The sequence below is a fragment of the Camelina sativa genome, chromosome 13 (assembly GCF_030686135.1).
Source record: "Camelina sativa cultivar CO46 ecotype springtype chromosome 13, ASM3068613v1".
NCBI lineage: Eukaryota > Viridiplantae > Streptophyta > Magnoliopsida > Brassicales > Brassicaceae > Camelina > Camelina sativa.
In genome coordinates this window covers 634,306-655,653 of record NC_141892.1, presented here as the reverse complement: position 1 = coordinate 655,653, position 21,348 = coordinate 634,306, and the positions used below count along the sequence as shown (strand labels likewise).

The following is a 21,348-nucleotide window of genomic DNA, read 5'->3' as shown; positions in this document are numbered from 1 at the left end:
GAATCCAGCTATGTGCTTAAAGTTCATCATTAGCATCTAAATGCTCGATAATAGGGTAATTGATATATTTACAAAAAAAAGAAAAGAAAGAAACTCCTAAAATGATTCAATCGTGAAAAACAACGCCACCTGCTCCTTCAAGTCTTCCTCTTCTTCGACACAGGAGATTTAACCTAGAAAAAGAAAAAAAAAGACCGTTAGTAAAAAAAATCAAGAAACCAGATCAGTACCGTCGAGCCTGGGTTGCAGACGATGGGAGTTTTTTTACGGAGGAAGGAGTGGAGGAGTGGACGATCGACCGATCCCTCTGGGGGATCAGATCTGGGGCCAGCGACAATCTTAGCGGGAGACTTCTTGTCCACAGTGTCCGGTGGTGGTGGTGCTTGTTCAGCCGTGTTGTTATCGTTGACCTCGCCGCCCCGAAGAAGAGCAAGCACAGTCTCAGGAACAGCCTAAAACATCGCAGCATCAGTAAATGAAAAACCTAACCGACCAATCGACCAAATCGATAAGACCAGAACTACCACTGGCTCTGGGGGAGAAGACAAGATCGTAGCCGGAGACGACTTCTTCTGCTCCGGTGGGGAAGACTCCGTGGGGCCAGCAAAGATCTTGGTGGTAATCTGCAAAGCCTGGTCCAGCACCGGTTAAACAAATCTAAGAAGAAGTCTCCGGTTAACTAAGAAGAAGAAGGCAAAGGAGGTACCGCCGTGGTCGGAGGAGCAGGATTATTGACCTTGCCGCCCGGAAGAAGACCAGTCTCAGCCGTCTCACTCGTCGTCGGCTACACAAAAATTACAATGTAAGCATTGTTTTCTCATTCAAATTCAAATTTCAAATTCCTTAATCACAAACCGGAACACAGATTCAAATTCCTTAATCAAACACAGATTCAAATTCCTTAATCAAACACAGATTCTAATTCCTTAATCAAACACAGATTCTAATTTTATACCTAATCACAACCGTTTGTTCCAAGAGGAATACGAAATTATCTTCTTCCATGTCCATGAGAAGTTAGGGAAGCTCTCCTCTAATTTGTGGAGTATGAAATCGAGCAGTTCATGAAGGTTTGCCAGGTTAGCGAGAACTTCATCGAACTCCGAATCGGACTGTGTTTTCGTCAGAGTAACCGAGTCTTCCTGAGGAAGACGAAGAAGAAGAAGATGAAGAAGAAACCTTCAGTTCCAGCTTCCTCTGCTCGTTTCGGATGTGTGAATCCATGATTCTGATTCGATTTCTGAGCTTGCTTCTTCTTCTGTTGTTACGTCTCTGCTCTCTCTCTCTCTCTCTCTCTCTCTCTCTCTGTGTGTGTGTTGTTTTTCTTAATGACTAGCAAACTAATTTTTTTTTCTCTCTCTCCCTCTCTTTATATACTCGTACTCGCCTGATTATTGATTATTAAGGCTGTCGTTAGTCTCTTAAAGCGTTGGGTCTTAAGTTTAATGCTTTGCTTATGTGATTTTTCCGATAAAATTTCTTTCTTACTTACTTAGGATGAAACCATTTTCTGTCTTGCCTGTTCAACACTGAATCTCAAGAAACATGTGTGATTTCTTCTTGTTCTGTGATTTCAGGAGCTTATGAGTCTGAGAGTCCAAATCTGTTGATAGCAACTTCGATGGGACTGACTTCACTTGTACATGTATGAACTTAATATCTTGTCAAAAATCTAAAATTGCTCAAATACTTGCTTTTGTGTTTGTAACGGTGATAACAGCTATATTCTGTCACTATTTCAGGTACACCTGAAGTCTTACAACAATGAATGTCTCATGTAAGTATTACTCGGATGACTGGTCAACTAATGCTGCCAAGTTAAGTTTTGAGAAATTTGTATTCTCAAAGACCTCTAAGACCAATGCTCGCACAGAAGGTAAGATCATCTACACAATTTATTTTCATGGGGTTTCCTCACTTTTTATTTACCTACTGTCTCTTTCAAATCGCTTATAGATGTTTGGTTTTAACTTCTGTGTGCAGCTGAGATCACACTGTTGGACAATAACTTCACTTCACTTCTTTGTTACTGGAGGCGAAACTGAAAACGAGCTCATCTTATCTTCTGTTCTTCAAGGCTTTTTCGATGCTGTTGCACTTCTTCTGAGGTGTTTGCTCTACTTGAATATGCCTTTATTTATTTGCTCTCTACATGTTCTTTTAATTTTGATGCATCCCTTTTTCTTTACCAGGAACAATGTGGAAGATTCAAGATGAGGCTGTTGCATACAGTGCAGCCGTCCAGGAAGCTATTCTAAGCGGTGAAGGAAACGAAAAGGTTCAAGACCTTCTCTTGCTTGATGTCACTCCTCTCTCCCTCGGTCTTGAAACTGCTGGTGGTGTCATGACCACTTTGATTCAGTGAAACACAACCATCCCGACCAAGAAGGAGCAGGTGTTCTCAACTTACTCAGACAATAAGCCCGGCGTGTTGATCCAGGTGTTCGAAGGTGAGAGAGCCAGAACCAAGGACAACAACCTTCTCGGTAAATTCTAGCTGTCCGGAATCCCACCGGCTCCTCGTGGTGTCCCTCAGATCACTGTCTGCTTTGACATCGATGCTAATGGTATCCTCAACGTATCTGCTGAGGACAAGACCACCGGACAGAAGAACAAGATCACCATCACGAATGACAAGGGTCGTCTCTCCAAGGATGAGATCGAGAAGATGGTTCAAGAAGCAGAGAAGTACAAGTCTGAGGACGAGGAGCACGAGAAGAAGGTTGAACCCAAGAATGCTCTTGAGAACCACGCTTACAACATGAAGAAAACCATGCAGCAGACAAGAAGAAGATCGGTGAGAAGCCTCCCGCAGCAGACAAGAAGAAGATCGAGGACTCGATTGAGCAAGCGATTCAGTGGCTCGAGGCTGACGAGTTCGAAGACAAGATGAAGGAGCTGGAGGGTGTTTGTAATCCGATCATCGCTAAGATGTATCAAGGAGGAGCTGCGGGAATGGACTACGATGAAGTTCCTCCTGCCTCAGGTGGTGCTGGCCCCAAGTCGACTAAGTTGTCTCTTAAGTCTTTTTTTTAATGTAAGTTTTGTTATGATTTATCTTTTTCTATTTGAGCCAAGTAGCTCTCTGATTGTTGTTGTCTGGTGACCCTTTCTCTTTGAAACGCTTAGTGATGTTTGGTTATAACTTCTGTATGCAGCTGAGATCACACAGTTGGACAATAACATCATTGTCTATATGTTTGCCCAGGGCCTTCACTTCTTTGTTACTGGAGGCGAAAGTGAAAAGAAGCTCATCTTATCTTCTTATCTTCAAGGCTTTTTCGATGCTGTTGCTCTTGGTGTTTCCTTGCTCTACTTGAATATGCCTTTATTTATTTGCTCTCTACATGTTCTAATGGCCTTAATTCTAGTGGCCTTAGATTAACCATTATTTCATCGCTAAACACAATACCAAACAAACTATAGAGATTGTATAAATTTGTAGGAAGATATTCAGATTGTGCTTAATGGATTGCAAGTAAGTGAGTGATAGAGCCGGCTCTGATGGCATTCTTTTGAAACAATTTTATGTGGTCCTTCAAATTAGGCCTGTTTACGGGTCGGATATCCGAGTAAATCGGCCTATCCGGATCCGGAAATTTACCCGATAAAATTTGGATATCCGGATCCGGCCCGCAAACTGTTTTAAAAAACATATGAATTCACACGATTTTACAGAGGTTTTTTTAATACAATCTGGAGATGAAAAACTTGTAAAAAAAAAAAAGAAGAAATTGATCTCATCGATAAAAAAAAAAAAAAAAAAAAAAAAAACGAGTTATCAAAATTTCAGATTGAAATTGGAGAGGAAGAGATACAGAGAGAAGGCAACTTCCTTTGCAGATTGTGATTGTAGGGCGAAGAGATGATGATCTGCGTTCTTCTGAATAGAGGAGAGAGAGAGAAAGTAACAAAACCCTAGATGGAAGCTCAAAAAGTATGTGGGCTTGTGGGCTTTTCACGTGGGCTAAACAAACCTCCTCAACTGTTGTGGACTTTAAACGTGGGCTTAATTCAAAATATTATTAACATTGTTTTGTTACTGTATACGGATCCGGATAGCCGCCCGCAAAAATTCTTCTAATCACGGATCCGGATTAGAGTGATTTTACTCTTTGTGTTTTATTAGATACGATGTATTGGAAACTTTGACCACTTTGCCTGGATTTATAAGAGCTAACAAAAATTAATTACATTTTTTCTATTTTTTTGTTTTGTTTTGCCAATAAGATATCATTATTTATTTATTTATACATTTAATTAATATTACTAGTATATAATTATTGCGGTCAGCTCCATTAAAACAGTTTAATACTATCAGACTATCAGTACTCTATATATCACACATGAAAGTAGAAGAATATATGTATCTAATAAATTCTACAAATATATGGAATTTGTACCCGGCATATACAATGGCACACACATAAATAGAAGTATTTAATATTAATCCATTCATCGATCATAACAAGGTGTACCCAAAGCAGGAAGCATGATCCATTACAAAGGATGTTTGCTTTCAGTGAGTATATTTATTATTACTAGCATGAGGTTTTTTTTCTGATAAATCTAAATTAGGTTTGTTAAATTTATTTTTCTTCACTGATCAAAGTATGATAGTGGTATACATTTGTGCGACATGGGAAAAATGAGCCTTTAGAGACTAATCAGGTAAATACACGTTGTAAAAAAGGTAAATAAATGGAGTGTATAATTAATTACTTATGTACGAGTACGACTTAGATTTGTGTAATGTATATTAATTAAGACTTTCTTGATGGTAACAAAAAAGCGCTAAAATTATATTTTGAAAATAAAATATTTTTTAAAAAAAAATGGAAACTGACAAAATATGATTCAGTTTCAAACTAAATTTATACTCTTAAGTTATTTTGGACGAGCCCCTTGTCGCATGTGATAATTATGTGAACATGTTTTTAGATAATTAATACTACAGTTAATTAGAACAACCCGAAGATATATACATTCATATTGTACGTACGGACTACGGAGTAGTGTTTATAGTTTAAACATTAGAGCTAATTTATGTAAAAAGAATAGTATTTTAACACTAGTGTTTTATACATTCATATTTTGGGTTTATTTTATATTAAATAGAATAATTTTATATCAAAACTGTAGAGACATGCAAATTTGCTAGATTGGTAGTAAAAAAACAAAAATAAAATTTAGATATGTGCTCATTTGTCCTTATTCCTACGCTTTACAAACAAAACGATTATTAATAAAAATATGTTCATTGCTCTTCAAAAATCAGACATATCAAAATCAAAAAGATTAATTAATACTATACATGCATTGAAAACGTAAGTTAATGTTGAAATTGAAACGAAGAAATTATAAATGTGAGCTTTGACTTTGTTACAGTTGTACAAATCCAAATTAAATGATACATAAGTTTCTTATTGTTATTAGCTAATTAATTATACATAAAATAATTAACAAAAAAAAAAGAAGAAGAAAAATTCAAAGGATCAATTACCACCACACAGTTAGATCAAGAATTAGGAATGAGCAACGATCACTACCAATAAGGCAACAATTTTGGTGTCTCTTGTTCTTTATTGTTTCCGTGACTTCTTGATCCTACGGTCCAAATCCTCGAAGAACATCTCGATCTCACGGCTCAGATCAATCGGTATACGGTTAACAACATTAACCGGCGTTAATTTTCGTTTCGTAGCAGAAGACCGGTTCGGTTTAGGTTTTCTCGGAGCCGGTGGGCATAACGTATACGTCACCTCCGGAATCTTGTGATCGGACGATGTTGGAGTCTTGCACCCGTCTTCGTCGCTGACCGTTGGATCTTCATGATCAGGGAGATCTAACACGGGTCGGGTCTTCTCGACGTCTTCTTCTTGGGTCTCCTTGACGCAGCAGATCTCTGCCATTAGACGAGTTTTTAGAAAGAGAAAGAAAGAGAGAAAGAGAGAAAGAGAGAAAGAGAGAGAGAGAGAAGAGGGAAGAGAGAAGAAAGAGAGATTGCGTGCGTTGGATCGGAAGCTTGAAAGCCTCCATTTCAACTAACTAGTGATCTGTCTCCCAAGTGGCGGGATTACATAAAATACGTTAATTTATTTGATTTTGTTTTTAATATATACTCATTATATACATATATTTATATATATACATGCATATGTCTTTGATTTTTTTGAGTAAGCTAGAAAAATAACTGTCTAATGAAAATCAACACAAGTATTTACAAACCACAATTTACAAACACAATTTATACTGTAATATATATGCATGCATGCAAGAAAAATAATCAAAAGATAATAAAATCAGGAAGATACAGAAATAAGATGATATCTAGAGCTCTTAATTTTTATATATTGAAGTTTTTAAAAAGCTGTAGTGTAAAACTATTTACAAAAAAAAAGCAAAAGCTGTAGTGTAAAACTATTTACAAAAAAGCAGTTTTATGTTTATTTATTTATTAATACAAGAAAGCAATCTTGTTTGGTTGACAAAATTAATTTAAACTAAAAATACTTTTACTCTCATGTCTATGAAATTCTTTAATTTATTAGTTGTTTCGATGATTTGATTAGTCTTAATGACTTTAAGAAGAATAACTAGGGATCTTGATGATCAGAAAAACATTCCGCTTACGGCTTGAGCATTTTACATTCCTAGCCTATATCTGTAAAGCACGATTTTTTTTTTTTTAATAAACGGAAAATGAACATATCGATAAATAAAAAAACGAAAAGGAAATAAATAATTTGTCCACAAACTTTGATGCAAATCAGACGCACGTGCATTTGCTTTGCATAGGGACCTGGCGATATATATTTTTGAAACTTCTATGTTTGAGTTTCTCTTCTCATTCTCATGTTTTTTCATACTATATACGATGTCGTCTATGATAAAAGGAAAGGAAAAAAAATTCCAGTATCGTCAAAACATAATTTTCTCAGATGCTTCCTTTATCGTGCACGCAAGTATTGAATCACCAACTAATAATTGACTTCAATCGCACTAATTATTTTTGTTGATACTTGTCACTGTTCCTTTCCTTATCAGTCACGAATATATAATCTCTTTTGTTTTCCTAAATTTCCGTTTTTTTTTTGCATAAACATGTGTCGACCAATTATTTTAATTTAACATTTTTTTTTGGTTTACGGATTTATGATAGAGGACAAAACATAAGATTATTATTAAACGCAGCAATTATTCGGGGGTATGATAATGAGTACTTTACTAATCATATATCCTTAACATCGTGAGATCTCCAGATTTCAGACGCAACCTTTCATGTTCGAAACCAATAACAATCCACTCTGTTCCAAAATGTGTTTTTTTTTTTCTTTCATTTTAATACTATATATTTGTTGTATCCATCATTACTCTTCTTAATTATCATAAACATTTGAAAATATTGCATTTTCTATAAATGAATATATAAGTGATGTATACTCGTGGAAAAATTATAACTTTGGATTCCTCGGTAGTAAAATGTGAACCACTTCAGATTTGGTAAACTTGTCGTACCTCTCTAAACGACGACCACCAGAACCACCCTCCAATTAAAAAAGTTGTGGAATTATAAAGATGTAAGTATATGATATTAAATTAGGGGATTAAGTATGGATTAAGTGAGAATAAAAGGGTTAGCAAAGGATAATGAAAGATTTGGCGACTAGGCATGTGGTGCGATGACTACGCACATGGTTGATCATCATGTCCTCCATCTTTCACGTTTCGTTATTTCCCTTTTCTTGTTTGGCTTTTAAAAATTTAATATATTATTGGGTCAAAAAATTAGGAGAAACAATTCTCAATTCAAGTACGAAATTTATATTTCATAAGTGTAAATAGTACTATTTAATGTCATGAGAGAAAGTTGCAAAACATGATCAAATAACATGTTTTCGCATTGATCATTTTAATAGTCTGAAAAATTAACAAGATCGTACAATCGAAATTCACAAACTCCTGCAAAGCATACACTATAGCAAATTAAAATTCAGACTTTCTATGATATATCTCATACTAGCTTAATTTTAACCCAAAAATAAAAACGAAGAAGATAGACTAAAAGCCTTATTATTCTAAACAAATAAATCTTTGTAAATTTTTAAAATGATTGTACCATATAAGAAACTTATAATAAGGGTTTCCCTTAATTGATTCCACTGATTAGAATTATATTAATGCAGATTTTTCTTTTCCTAGTTCTTACAAACACCTAGCTCGATTGTTAACGTCATCAATTGTATATGTATTGATATATGTATATATAATAATTCAAAGAGGGCAGTTTCTCTCGCTTTTTATATAGCAAAGGTGGTTTGCTTTTTTTACACATGTGGAGAGGTAAGAAAATGAGATACTTTATGACATCAACGGATGCTGCTTAGACATATTTGAATCAAATCCCACATGCAAATTTTGGGACCATTTCTTTTGCTTGGTTTTTTACCCACTCTATCCAATGATCATCATCAGTAACAAACTATTATTCACCTCGCTAAACTACTTAGTGGAAGTTGAAACCTTACTTTTAATCATAAAACCCCCTCTAAATAATCAGAATGTGTAAGATCACGGTGAATTTATGCAAATTTAATAGTGTTATTTAGGTCTCCATTTGTAAGCAAACGAGAAAACAGCTTTTACACCTCAAAAAAGTACTAGTAATATAAACTAAAGTCAAAACATATGCTAAAGCATCTGCTTTAGGACACCCAATAAATACTAAATATTTGGACTATTTAACAAAATATTTCTTAGCTGAGTTGGTTATCTGGTACTTAGATTACCCATCTAGTCGTGGGTTCGAAACCCCTCATTGGCAGTTTTTGTATTTTTTCTATTGTATGTATCATATACAGACAGTTAATGTATATTTATAAAATACCATATTAAAAAATGCTTTAGGCCTCCTTAACCCTAGGACCGGCCCTGGACCATATGATATGGTTAAATTTGTAGACTTAAACTAAAAACAACTCGCTAACTAAACTATTAATACATATATATGAACTTAAACTAAGATGTGAAATTATGTCGAAATAATATGATGATTTTAGAATATCATTTTCGTTATAAGAGTAATGCAAACTCATTCGGAGTCATGTCGATATCAGCTCGGCATTATTACCAAAGAAAAAAAAAAAATACACACACAGCTGTGCGATGCTTATCATAAAATAAAGTTGATAATTGATCTACGACGGTCGACGAGTGAAGTTGACAAAATATTAAAGCGAAAATAAATAAAAATCCGAATAAACAACCAAAACTTTTTGGTCTTAAAAGGTTTTATGAAAACATTGAGGTCTAATAGAAAATATCTACTTTTTAAGGTACGAGAATTATAAATATATCTAAATACATACAGGGCTTTCTCGTTACATCTGAATTGGGCTTTTAGTAAAAGCCCAATATTGAAACATTGACTTCGATTTCCGTTATGGATGATTCGTTAGGGCACGAAAACCCATGATTGATCCGCGAATAATTTGGAACTGATTGATTATTTTTTCTGGGAAATTAGTGGAAACTATGGGGAAATTAGCCGTTGCAGCTATAACGAGCTTATGGGTGATTCCGATGTCGTTCATCGTCAATCATATTGTTCCTGAACCCTACATGGTAACAAAAAAAGAATCCCCTTTTTAAGAATTTGGGTACTTCGATGTAATCTGTGATTGAGCTTTCTCTATCTCTCTGATTTGTTTTTGATTACTTGCAGGACGAGATATTCCATGTGCCTCAAGCTCAGCAGTACTGTAATGGGAATTTTAGGAGCTGGGATCCAATGATCACTACCCCACCTGGATTGTAATACACTCTTCTTCTTGAATCATTATCATATAAATTCTCAAGTAGTGTCACCTTTAAAGTCTGGATTTTTTTCACTTGTGTTTTCATGACATTTGTATCGTTATTCTTCTTTTGATTTTGGGAATGTTGATATTGCAGGTACTATCTTTCACTAGTACATGTTGCTAATTTGTTTCCAGGGATGCTGTTGATGAAAAATACTACTCAGTCCTTTGCAGAAGCTTGTTCTACGTCTGTGCTACGGTCTACAAATGCTGTTTTTGCAGTGTTGTGTGGATTTCTAGTGTTTGAGATAATCAGATTCTTCGGGCCAAACCTCAGTGATAGAAAAGCAACTTTTGTGGCGGTAGTTATGTCGTTTTACCCTCTCCATTGGTTCTTCACTTTCCTCTACTATACAGATGTTGCGTCATTAACCGCAGTTCTTGCCATGTACCTCGCTTGTTTGAAGAAAAGATATATGGTCAGTGCATTGGTATGTAATTCGAAGCAAATTGGTTTTGACTCTGTTAGATCTTAGCCTTACTAGTATGTAGGCGAATTTATTTCGGTTTTGTTTTTGCAGTTTGGCACTTTAGCAGTTTTTATCCGACAAACAAATGTAGTCTGGATGCTTTTCGTTGCTTGCTCAGGTGTTATAGACTTCACTCTTGACTCGACGAGGCAGAAAGAGAAAGAAAAAGTAAATCAAGTTTTGCATCAGGCGAGTGATAGGAAAGGAGCAATTCTGAGATCAAATCTTAGAAAAAGAAAACCTGATAGCAGTTCAGACACTTCAGACCGTTTTAACCAAGTTAAAACTGTTTCTTTTGCAGAGGATACTTCAGGTACGCTGCTTTACATGTTTTGTTTACAGTTTAGAAAATTTATTGCTAAGCATAAATGTTCCTCATCTCTTACAAAATCGAAGGTTAAAAATGCAGGCCTACTCTATGATACTTATGCTGTAGTCTCAGCATCTTGGAATATAAAATGGAGGCTTTTGGTCAAATTTAGCCCTTTTATCGTCGTTGTGGCACTGTTTGGTATTTTTATCCTCTGGAATGGGGGTATAGTTCTCGGTATGTCTATTCAGTTTACATATTTCGTTCAAATGGAAATTTGTGAGTCTCTTTACTGAACCATCATCTCATATTCACAGGTGCAAAAGAGGCTCATGTAGTTTCACTGCATTTTGCGCAGATAATGTATTTTAGTCTCGTCTCTGCTCTTTTCACTGCTCCCCTGCACTTCTCAGTAGTGCAACTGAGAAATCTGTTTCAAAAGCTCCATAGAAACTGGCCTTTAAGTCTGCTACTTAGCCTTGTAGCTCTAATAGCCGGATTTGCCTCTGTACACTTTTTCAGGTTTGGTTTCTTGACTCCTCTCAAAACGCCTTAAGCTCTTCTATAAACTCTCACTCTCTATTATTTGTAGCTTGGCTCATCCATATCTTCTCGCGGACAATCGCCACTATCCCTTCTATCTATGGAGAAAGATTATCAACTTTCATTGGTCAATGAAGTACCTGTTAGTCCCGGTTTACGTCTATTCTTGGTTCTCAATCCTAACTCTATTAGGTATGTTAAAACCGTTTCTTGTAGTATAATGTGATGCTTTACTTTTCCCTATTTTTTTGCATTGTGAGCCTGACTTATATGTCCTCAACTCTATAGCTAAAACTCGGAGGCAGATCTGGGTATTGGTCTATTTCTTAGCTACGTGCGCTGTTCTTGCTCCTACGCCATTGATCGAGTTCAGATATTACACCATTCCGTTTTACCTCTTCATGCTTCACTCCTGTGTCAGAAACAGCGGCTTGGCCTCTTGGCTTCTCATCGGAACTATTTTTGTCTCTGTTAATGTGTTTACAATGGCAATGTTCTTGTTTAGACCGTTTAAGTGGAGCCATGAGGATGGTGTCCAGAGGTTTATATGGTGAGTTCATTATTGTTAATAAAACATCAGTTTAAGGTCTCTTTTGGTAAAACCGATTATAACAGTTCCGCATTATCTAGCTATAGTTTTATTTTGGTTCTTCTATACTGTATAGCCACATGGCAAAAACAACATATGTAACGGTGAAGTATGTAATAGTCATCGAATTAGGAAGTGGTTGGTTAATGTGAGAATTTAGGCGAGTCAATGTGGAAGAGAATTTCCAAAGTCATGGGAACGAGTCTTTTGACATCTGTTTATGAATAGATTACACCGGAATATTAGGAACTCAAATGTCTTTTGATCCAGTCCTAATGTTTTAGTAGTTTTACCAAACGGAGAAAAACAAGGGAAAGATATTTTGAAATTTAAGTAAGTTAAGTAGTTAAACCCTGTTCTGTTCGGATTATTTTCATTATTAAAACAAAGAATTTGTAGACAGTTATATAAATTTGCAGGTCGACGACAATGATAAAAATCGCAATAATCTTCTATATAACCGTGACTGATGAACAAAATAGTGAATCTGATAACAATTTAAGTTAGAGTATGAGTAAATTATTTTCTCAAAGTGACAAATATAAATCTTTGGAAAGGTAACATTCTATAATTTCGAGAAAAACAACAAAATTGTCGTTTGTGAAAGTAAAAGAAGATTGACTATTTGACTGGAAAGTCTAGAGGAAAAAAAAATGAAGATTCAAATCTGTGAGTAAAAATGGATAAGTTGATAAAATATTATGCCAAATGAGAGTTTTATCTAACCATTGACATGTTGTGTCCAAAACGCGTCTTTCGACTTTTTCAGATTGAAACAAATGACAACCATTTAGAGGTTAGAATTTACAGGCTTTTGAATAGTTTAAATCTTATAATAAAGTTTTTGAGGACTATATAAATTAAGAAAAATAGGGGAGCCTTTGTATTCACCCCTCTCATCTCAACCAACCAAAATGTTTTATTAATATTTTATTTAAAAAATAAATCAAAATTAAATTAAAAAGCAAAACAAATTAAGGAAATAAATTATGTATACTTTTATTTAAAGAAAGTTAAATATTGGCTTAGTTTAGATTTTACAATTAAACGAGTTTATATATCGGTTTCAGTTTATAAATGAGAACTAGGGCTTAGATTTTATAATTAAAACTAAATCATATGTCGGTTTGGGTTTATAAATAAAGTGGTTAGGGTTTAGATTTCAAATTAGAACAAAATTATTTGTCGGTTTGGGTTTACAAATGAGATGGTTAGGGTTTAGATTTTACACTTAGAACGAAATTATATGTCGGTTTAAGTTTACAAATGAGATGGTTAGGGTTTAGATTTTACAATTAGAATGAAATTATATGTCGGTTTGGATTTATAAATGAGATGGTTAGAGTTTAGATTTTATAATTAGAACGAAATTATATGTCAGTTTGGGTTTACAAATAAACGGTTTAAGCTTTTAATTTTATAATAATGTATACAGATTTTATTTTCTTATTTTGTAAGGTGGTGAATGAAAAGCTCCAAATAACGCAAAAAGCAAAAGGTATGAAAATATATATGCCAGTTTGGTGTATTTTCACTAAACTATATTATAGGTAACATAGATACAGCATATGAAAAAAATTATGAGAATAAAAACTTTAAATCGGAAAAAAATCAAGCCGTTATTGTAATTAGTTCTTCAATATATTCAAAATAAAAACAACAATAATATTCACATTGATGATCTCCATATTCTTCCTTCAAGTGAGATCACTATCACAGAGACATCATCGTGATACCTCCGACGATCTCCTTGTGGTATCTCCAACAATTCATGAAAATCCATACCTAAAATGAAACAAAAAACAAACAAAGATAAGAATTCAACAATTAATATTCAGAAGTTTGGCTTTCTTTTTTTTATGTGAGGAAAAAATATATATTATTTTCTTACCAAACTTGTTGGCAGCACGAAGGAGGACTTCTTGGATTAAGTGTTGAGCTGGATCGCCTTCAGGAAAAGCAGATATGAAAGATTCAACCTCGAAAATGGCTTCTTGGTTTGAGAAATATTCATACAATCCATCAGAAGAGAGGATTAGGAATTTGTCACGTGAAGTTAGCTTGTGGTGACACAGTGATGGAGAACATGTAATGTATGGTGATGTCCCAATGTAGTCTATCCTGAACATCTCTAAAAGTGCATCGTTCCATTTAGGCTGTGCGGGAAAAGAATTGAAGAACAATTAGATTAGACTACGTTTTGGTACGACATGAGTAACATGGGATCTACGTTAATACATAGTATGAGTTGAATACACATGAAATTTAACGTTTACAATCTTGAGTGATCTTATTACCTGTTTGAGAAATCCAGCTCCAAATGCACGAGTGACCTTAAGGTAACCTTTAACTCTATCATTCTCTACCGCACAATCATCTTCAGGATGTTCCCTCTTGATTCTTCTTACTTCCTGTTCTCATAAACACAAAACCCATCAGTTTCTCTCATTTCAATTAACACAAATAACACAAAACTTTGTGATTCTTTGTTACCTCTTCAATTCTTGTGCTATGTTCCATGTTAAGCTGTAGAGGAACCAAAGTATTACGCATGGCTCCATTCGTCAAAATTTCACGATCTTCTAATGAACTATCTTCCTTAATTCTCTCCAACTCCTTTTGCCTTTTTTTCCCGGTGGCTAAATTAGGTTTCCGGCCTAAAACCGCTCGACTATCCCCCACATTCATCACATAAACATCCTCTCCTTTCATCAATGTCACGAGAACACAGGATCCCATCAATGCCAATTCCGGGTTCTCTTGAACCATTTGATCAGCTAGCTCTAGGTACGCATCTTCAGTTTTCCTCAGCGCTTGTAAAAGAGCTTTAAGAACATCTTTATGGTTTGTCGTCGTCGAGTTTGATCCTTTCTGATCACATTTGTTATCAGGTTTGGTCTTGTTGTTTGACTTATCCTCCCATTCACATCTCCATTTCACACTCTTCTCTTGGTTTCTTGCACCGGAAGCAACTACATCATCACTGTTCACTTCAGGACAATTCTCTTTGCCCGAATCGGAATCTTCCTCATCGGAACAATTTCCCATCCGGGTCTCGCCATTTTCACCAAAAGACTTAACCTTTTCGTCCTTCCAAAGTAACCCATCAAGCTCCTTCTGCACGGCGGTGTATAGATTGTTGAGGAGATAATCCGGCGCATCTGGACCACTGAACCCGTCGTAGATTCCGACAAAGACCCATCCGTTGTCTTCAGATACAACCACGTGTACACGATCCTCCCCTGCTTTCCCCTGAGCCCATTGAACATCCAAAACAGAGTCAGTACTCTGTTTTTCATCTTCTTTACCTTCTTCTTCAAGATCAGATTTAGGGTTTTCGTGACTTCTTGAGGAACTGTTCACATGTTCATGGTGATGATGATCGGACTCTGAAGTATCAGAACCGTTGATCGGCTCGATCACACTCTTCTTCAAGCGAGGTTTATTGTTAGAGATAAGACTCGTGAATAGTGTTTTGAATGTTACAAAGCTCTTCTTCGATTTGTGTTTTTTCGTTGAAGCTTTTCTTCTCACCTTCTTCGGCTTCTCATTCTCAGTCTTCTTAGTGGGCTCGATCGGACCCGAATACAACCCGCTTTCGATCGGACCTGATAAGAACCGTCGCTCAAACGTAGCTAACCCGTGACCCGTTTCGTTGACAATCGGACCCGACTGCCACGTGGCGCCACGCGACACAGGCTGGAGAGGGAGAGAGGCGAAATTACCGGAGCTCTCGAACGCGGAGGCGGAGACGGCGGAGCTGTACTGACAATCTGAATCAGAAGATAAAGCTCCGGAGAGCGCCGTTGAAGGATTTGCGCTGACAGATGCGCCGGAGATTGAACGGAAGGTGGTGGTGGTTTCAAGAATAGGTTCTGATCGGAGAGGAATCTCCGGCGAAGGAGAAGGTAATACTACAGCGGTGAGATCCGGCCGTATGTAGCAGAAAGAGTGGCCAAGACCGTCGTGAACAAGAGACACGTCGTACCGTCGGGATATTTCTCCGGCGACGGTTCCTGTACAGCAACCGGTCAAAGTGGTGACTCCATTCCCCATAAGTTAGAAGGTGATTTAAGAGATTACAAATCTGAAACGATGTCGTTTTACTCTAGCCACTTGAATTGGCTTCGTTCATAAAGAGGAGATGGTGTGAAATGAGTTTGGTTAAATTTATGTTGGGAAGTTGGAACCAAATGAAGAAGATGAAGAAGAGACAGAGTCACAATATAGAGAGAGAGAGAGAGAGAAAAAGAGAAGAGTTGACTTTGAGAAGTTTATTCTTTGGGATTGGTTTATTTTTTATTCTGATGGTTAGTGGAATTAGTAAAATTATTATACTATAAAAGCTTTTCTATACTAATTAAATACGAATCTAAATAGATTAGTTTGATTATAGTTCAGATTTTATTTTGTGTTTGTTACATCTTTGTTTATTTTTCAGTTTTGGTTCAGACTTTTTTTTGTTTTAAATGAAATCCAAATTGAGAAGATTTGTTTTTTTTAGGGTTGGAACATCTTTAATTTTCATTCAAACCCAAGATGATAAAATTCAAAGCCTGTGTGGTAACATTCTGTCTGATTCGGGAATCGGGAATGCTCTATCCGATTTGGTTTGACTAAACCAACGTGCAATATTAAAGTAAGAAAAATAATTTTAATGTATATAAAAGCCTTTTTCGTATTTTTTAAAAAGATGTTTTTTGTACGAAGGAGTTGACTTTGTGAGGAAGAGTGTGGTGGTTTTGTAATATAGATTAGAAAAAGAGTTATTAAAGTAGTAATGGCAAAAAGTCAAATGACTTGATAATGTGTTGAACCCCAAAAAAATACAATTTTGGAAAGGAAAAGGGGAAATACGTTACTTGTTTATCATTACGTGGTAACAAATGGAAAACCCTCCATATATTACGGAAAAAAACAAGTTTAAGTTTCTTTCTGAATGAGATAAATTGAAAAATAAACTTACATCTTGAATACACCCACACAATTTGCGAACAAAAAGATCCATAAATCCATTACAGAAGTTACATGTAAACTGTAATATATTTGCGACGAATTTGAAATTGACATTTTTCGCATTGTAATATATTTTTCGTTGAAATTTTTTTGTTACATTGATCCATGGCGGTTACTGACAAATTAATATAATACCAGTTTCACATTTACCAAAAAAAAAAAAAAAAAACAATACAAGTAACGCATAGTACGAATGAACATTTATTGTAGAACATCTAGCACAGACAATTGTTAACGTACATGTAATCTGATTACATAAATTATACGAATGAGTTGAGTTTAAGTTAAAGTCCCTTCTAAATATTCTGATGTCTTTTACTAAAAACATGAGACTTTGTGAGATTCATAAACTAAGCAAAATAAGTAGCTATATGAAAAGGGGGCCATAAATTCTAAATGGGCTATATGAAGTATTGGGCCACATATTATCTGCTTGGGGGAGTGAGTATTCCTTTTTCCCCTTTTCGTATATAATAAAGAATAAATAAAAATTGGCGAAACGGCGAAATTCTAAAAAAAAAGTTCATGTTACGCACGGCTTGGTGGGTGGTTCTTTTGGTTTTCTCCTTTTCTCTTTCCCCTCTCTGTCTACCCTGCCATGGCTACGGCGACCAAGAAGAACATGATGCTCCACACAACAATTCCAAAAACATGTCACCACCTCCTCCACTAGGTAACCCACATTTAACTCCGTTTCCTTCATGTGTTGAATTTTACGTTACGCCCGTTTTGTTTTTCGGGGGTTTGGCATCATACGTTTCTGTTTTTTTTTATTTTTAACTACGGAACGAATTTAGATCATCATACTTATCTTCGAATTTGAAATTTACATGATATGCATTACCCTAATCGGTTTATGCTCTTCAACAACATTCACAATCTGGGTAATGTAAAGGTTGATCCATAGGCCAATACAAATAATAAAAAGGCTCAAACTAATAATATATCTTTGTTCTGTTTTTTTCCTTACAATAATTTTCTTTTTTTGTGTGCAGGAGATCGATGTGTCGCTTATGTTTTGATTTCAGGTTTGATAAACTTATAGCTTGAGTGAGTTTTTACGTTTCTTTACAAAATCACCAATAATGGGGAAGAACTTGCGTCACAAAGTAACTTGCTCCCCAATCCAAAACCACCCTGGATTCATGTGGGGACTTTTTGACATTCTCAAACACAACCATTGGCGTTACATCAAGAAACGCCTTCCTCACAAACGACCCATTTGCAGAAGAAATCCTCCTGGTAATTAAACATTACTTGGCTCCCACTTTTAGAATGTTTTGGTTAGGTTGGATTTCTTGAATCGAACTTTTGCTAATGCCATGGTTCTGTTTGATGTTCCCAGCTCCTCTGTACATATGTTTAATCTCATGAGCATAATCAGATTCCCAAAACTGTTTATATCTTCTGTCACATTTTTACATGTTTACTATGTTCTGGTTTCAGGAACAAAAAACGAAGTAAACAACACAATACCATCACCAGATGGTATTCCCCTAGCCAAGAGCAAGGTGGAAGATAAAACAGATAATGTAAGTTGATCCAAACTGACATATGCACTTAATTCATAAAGGCAGATTCTTAATTACTAACTGGCCATCTGTTTCAATTCCAAAGAAGCCTAGTTCTTCAGTAAAGTCCAAAGAGTCTAACTCAGGGGAGAAAGCAAAAAAGAAGCATACTTCAGAGGAGAAGTCCAAGAAACTTAATTCAGAAGAGAGGTCTAGGAAACCACATTCTGAAATCAAAAGGTCTGTGAAAGCTTTGATCAAAGCACTTGTAATAGAGGACAAGTCTAAGAGGAAAGGCCGTCATCACCGTAGCTCTACTTACCCTGTCCAGTCAAATCCAAAAGAGAGGGAATCATTGAGTGAGGTTGCTCCTTCAGATAAGACTTCATCATCAAACAGCGATGATCGTAACCGAGTCTTTAACAAGTCGGTTGGCATTTCACCCGCGATTGGCTCCTTGAACCCGCTTTATCTCATGTCTGAGGAATCAAGCAACAGTGACAGTGAAGAATTTAGGGTAGAGAACAACATTACAGTTGATGATACTACTGATGGAAGTAAATCAGGTTTTGATGAAAAAGATTCCAAGAATAAGGAGAAAAGCAACGAGGATGAAGCTATTTGGTTTGACCCAAAGATGAGTAACACCAAGGACTTCTCAGAGAATGAGGATGATACATCACCTAGACGGTCAAAAGCATGTCTTGATGCTCTCAATCTGATACACATGAATAGAAACTTCTTGTTAAAAGTATTGCAGGATCCAGGTTCTCCTCTAGCCAGGCATTTCCAAAGCCAACAGTCTTTTAGCTCCAAAACAATGAGTAAAGCTGGATCCTTTCCTATTAATGGTAGCAACAGAGAGGATCATAATAATGGGTTTGACTTGGTGGGAGACATTGATAAAAAACCAACATCTCCTTCAATTTCTGCAGAACACAGAGCTGATGAAGATACATCTGGTTCTGGTTATGCAAGGAAGCGAGGAAAGAACCAAGTGGTTATCAAACGTTTCAAGGATCTAAGGCAGAAGATAAAGCATGTGATTAACGAGAACAAGAACGAGAAACACCGTATCACTATGGATGCTGTGTTAGACAAAGTACCTCGAAAGTATGGTTTTTCGAAAGATTTGAGACACGACATTTTCTCACACTTGAGAGGAAGCTCTGCAACTAAGAACAACAACAAAGCAGAAGGCGTAAAACTGAAGCAAATAACGAGAGCTTCGTCGTTGTGTGGATCGCTTGACAGATACCTTCAGCTGTATGAATGTAGCTTCCAAAGAGATGGGAAGAACAGTAATAACAATTCAGAGAAATCAAAGGTGGAGTTTGAGGAATCAGCGTTGCCTTCTAAGAGAGCTCCCAAATTCTTGGGAAGGATACTTTCGTTACCTGAGATGAAATATTATTCTTTGAAGATTGATGACCTTCCTGTCCAACCAATCGAGGAAGAACAAGATGGCTTGGACAACATTTCAGAGATCTCAGAACATCACTCTGAGTCTTCACAACAGGAAGAAACACTTGAACAAACACTGGATGCTTCTGAGGATTCAGCCATTGAGGCAGAAAACATTACTTCAATGATCGAGACAGAACAAGACAGAGAAATCTCTATGCTTGACGCTGAATCAGAAACAAGATCCTTAAACGAATCATCAGAAGAATGCACTGATAATGTTTTTGACATCTCTCAAGGTATGTACTGTATATATCTTTAACATTCAATCATTACTCCATATCAAAGTTTTGTTTTCGATAAAATTGACAAAGTTTTTATTGTGTGTACAGAGCAAGATCCAGATACAGAGAGAGTCTCAACAAGCAAACATTTAGACGAAGTACTCAACATAGATGCACAAGATAAATTGAAGTTCAACTATGTAAGAGACATTCTCGAGATCTCCGGTTTCAATGCACCAGAGTCTCTCTCAATGTGGCAATTAGATTACCAGCCGCTAGATCCATTAGTGTACGAAGAAGTGACAACGACAACAGGATGTATGTTCCAAGATCCAGAATGTTCGAGAAACGAAGAAGAAGGCGGTAACTGCAACCACTTGCTTCTCTTTGATCTTATCAACGAGGTACTAATCGAAATATACGAAAGGTCTTACCATTACTGTCCCAAACCATTATCGTCCCTATGCAAGATACATCCAATGCCGGTGGGGTATAGCGTCTTGAAAGAGGTTTGGGTTAGAATAAGCTGTTACTTGAGGTACAAGCCACACGACGAGCAAGAATCGTTTGATAAAGTTATGAGTAGGGATTTGTCGAGAGACGATGGATGGATGGATTTGCAGTTCGAGAGTGAATGTGTTGGGATTGAAGTTGAAGATTTGATCTTTGAGGAGCTTCTAGAAGAATTGCTTGTATCAGTTTAAAGGGCATTTCAAGAATCATTTCTTGATTTTGGATTTTTTTTTGCTTGGAGTTTAAGGTACATAAACGAGAAAAAAATATGGTGTTTGTATGAATTATTGCTGTTGTTTTGTGATAAAACTGTGTGTAGGGGAAATCATGTTTTAACATGAGTGAGGATTAAAAAAAAAACAACAGAACAATTTTGCAAGTTAGGTATATTGTATTCAAACATAGTGTGCAATATAATATGTATAAATAAAGCGTTTGTGCGAGTAGTAAATAAAAGCCCGTCTAGCTCAGTTGGTAGAGCGCAAGGCTCTTAACCTTGTGGTCGTGGGTTCGAGCCCCACGGTGGGCGCTTCTTTTTTTTCAAGCAATTTTGGAAGTCGTAGGAAAAGAATCTTGCAAGTGTTCATTTTAACTCTTGGCAACGTGTAAACTCCGAAAGTACTACATTTAATCAGTTTTGTGTGTCTTGACGTAAGTTCTCAATCACGAGAAAAGAAAAGAAAAACACAATTAATCCTTTCATATTAGATATAGATACTCTTTTACTTTTTATAGAACAAGACTTATCGACACACTGCATGATTCCCATATGGATGGTTCTCCTGTTTTCAGCATTACTTTTTTGGAAATTGGAGACGTACGTATGGTAAGAAAGGAGAGATTCGATT

General features: G+C 36.1%; 3 protein-coding genes, 1 non-coding gene and 2 pseudogenes across 7 annotated transcripts; 4 read left to right on the top strand and 2 right to left on the bottom strand.

Annotated features, from left to right (window-relative positions):
* The first annotated feature begins 1,764 nt into the window (after positions 1-1,764).
* On the top strand, positions 1,765-3,267 carry LOC104734250 (heat shock 70 kDa protein 2-like; annotated as a pseudogene). The gene is made up of 5 exons (XR_015578552.1): positions 1,765-1,876; positions 2,193-2,361; positions 2,441-2,450; positions 2,498-3,037; positions 3,159-3,267. The product of XR_015578552.1 is annotated as a heat shock 70 kDa protein 2-like (transcript).
* Positions 3,268-5,358: 2,091 nt separating this feature from the next.
* LOC104734249 (cyclin-dependent protein kinase inhibitor SMR3 pseudogene) lies at positions 5,359-6,064 on the bottom strand (annotated as a pseudogene). The gene has a single exon (XR_015578690.1). The product of XR_015578690.1 is annotated as a cyclin-dependent protein kinase inhibitor SMR3 pseudogene (transcript).
* Positions 6,065-9,470: 3,406 nt separating this feature from the next.
* Positions 9,471-11,927, top strand: LOC104734248 (dol-P-Glc:Glc(2)Man(9)GlcNAc(2)-PP-Dol alpha-1,2-glucosyltransferase-like). Of its 2 annotated transcripts, none has more exons than XM_087480304.1 (8): positions 9,471-9,624; positions 9,725-9,813; positions 9,955-10,279; positions 10,382-10,643; positions 10,740-10,877; positions 10,958-11,162; positions 11,233-11,375; positions 11,472-11,927. In XM_087480304.1, the coding sequence occupies exons 1-8, from the start codon at positions 9,535-9,537 to the stop codon at positions 11,735-11,737; spliced, it is 1,518 nt and encodes a 505-aa protein (XP_087336430.1). In that variant the 5' UTR covers positions 9,471-9,534; the 3' UTR covers positions 11,738-11,927. The 2 variants fall into 2 exon arrangements, with proteins under 2 accessions (XP_087336430.1, XP_087336429.1); XM_087480303.1 differs by having other exon boundaries at positions 9,955-10,291.
* A 1,346-nt stretch (positions 11,928-13,273) lies between these two features.
* On the bottom strand, positions 13,274-16,085 carry LOC104737799 (putative protein phosphatase 2C 66). The gene is made up of 4 exons (XM_087482483.1): positions 14,266-16,085; positions 14,070-14,183; positions 13,664-13,928; positions 13,274-13,557 (listed from the first exon to the last, which is right to left on the bottom strand). Exons 1-4 carry the CDS (start codon positions 15,826-15,828, stop codon positions 13,442-13,444), a joined length of 2,058 nt encoding a protein of 685 aa, XP_087338609.1. The 5' UTR covers positions 15,829-16,085; the 3' UTR covers positions 13,274-13,441.
* A 1,194-nt stretch (positions 16,086-17,279) lies between these two features.
* LOC104734247 (uncharacterized) lies at positions 17,280-20,956 on the top strand. Its single transcript, XM_010453775.3, has 5 exons — positions 17,280-17,461; positions 17,784-18,030; positions 18,235-18,320; positions 18,406-20,002; positions 20,096-20,956. Exons 2-5 carry the CDS (start codon positions 17,874-17,876, stop codon positions 20,689-20,691), a joined length of 2,436 nt encoding a protein of 811 aa, XP_010452077.2. The 5' UTR covers positions 17,280-17,461; positions 17,784-17,873; the 3' UTR covers positions 20,692-20,956.
* Positions 20,957-21,029, top strand: TRNAK-CUU (transfer RNA lysine (anticodon CUU)). The gene has a single exon. It is a non-coding gene; the product is annotated as a tRNA-Lys (tRNA).
* The last annotated feature ends 319 nt before the right edge of the window (positions 21,030-21,348 follow it).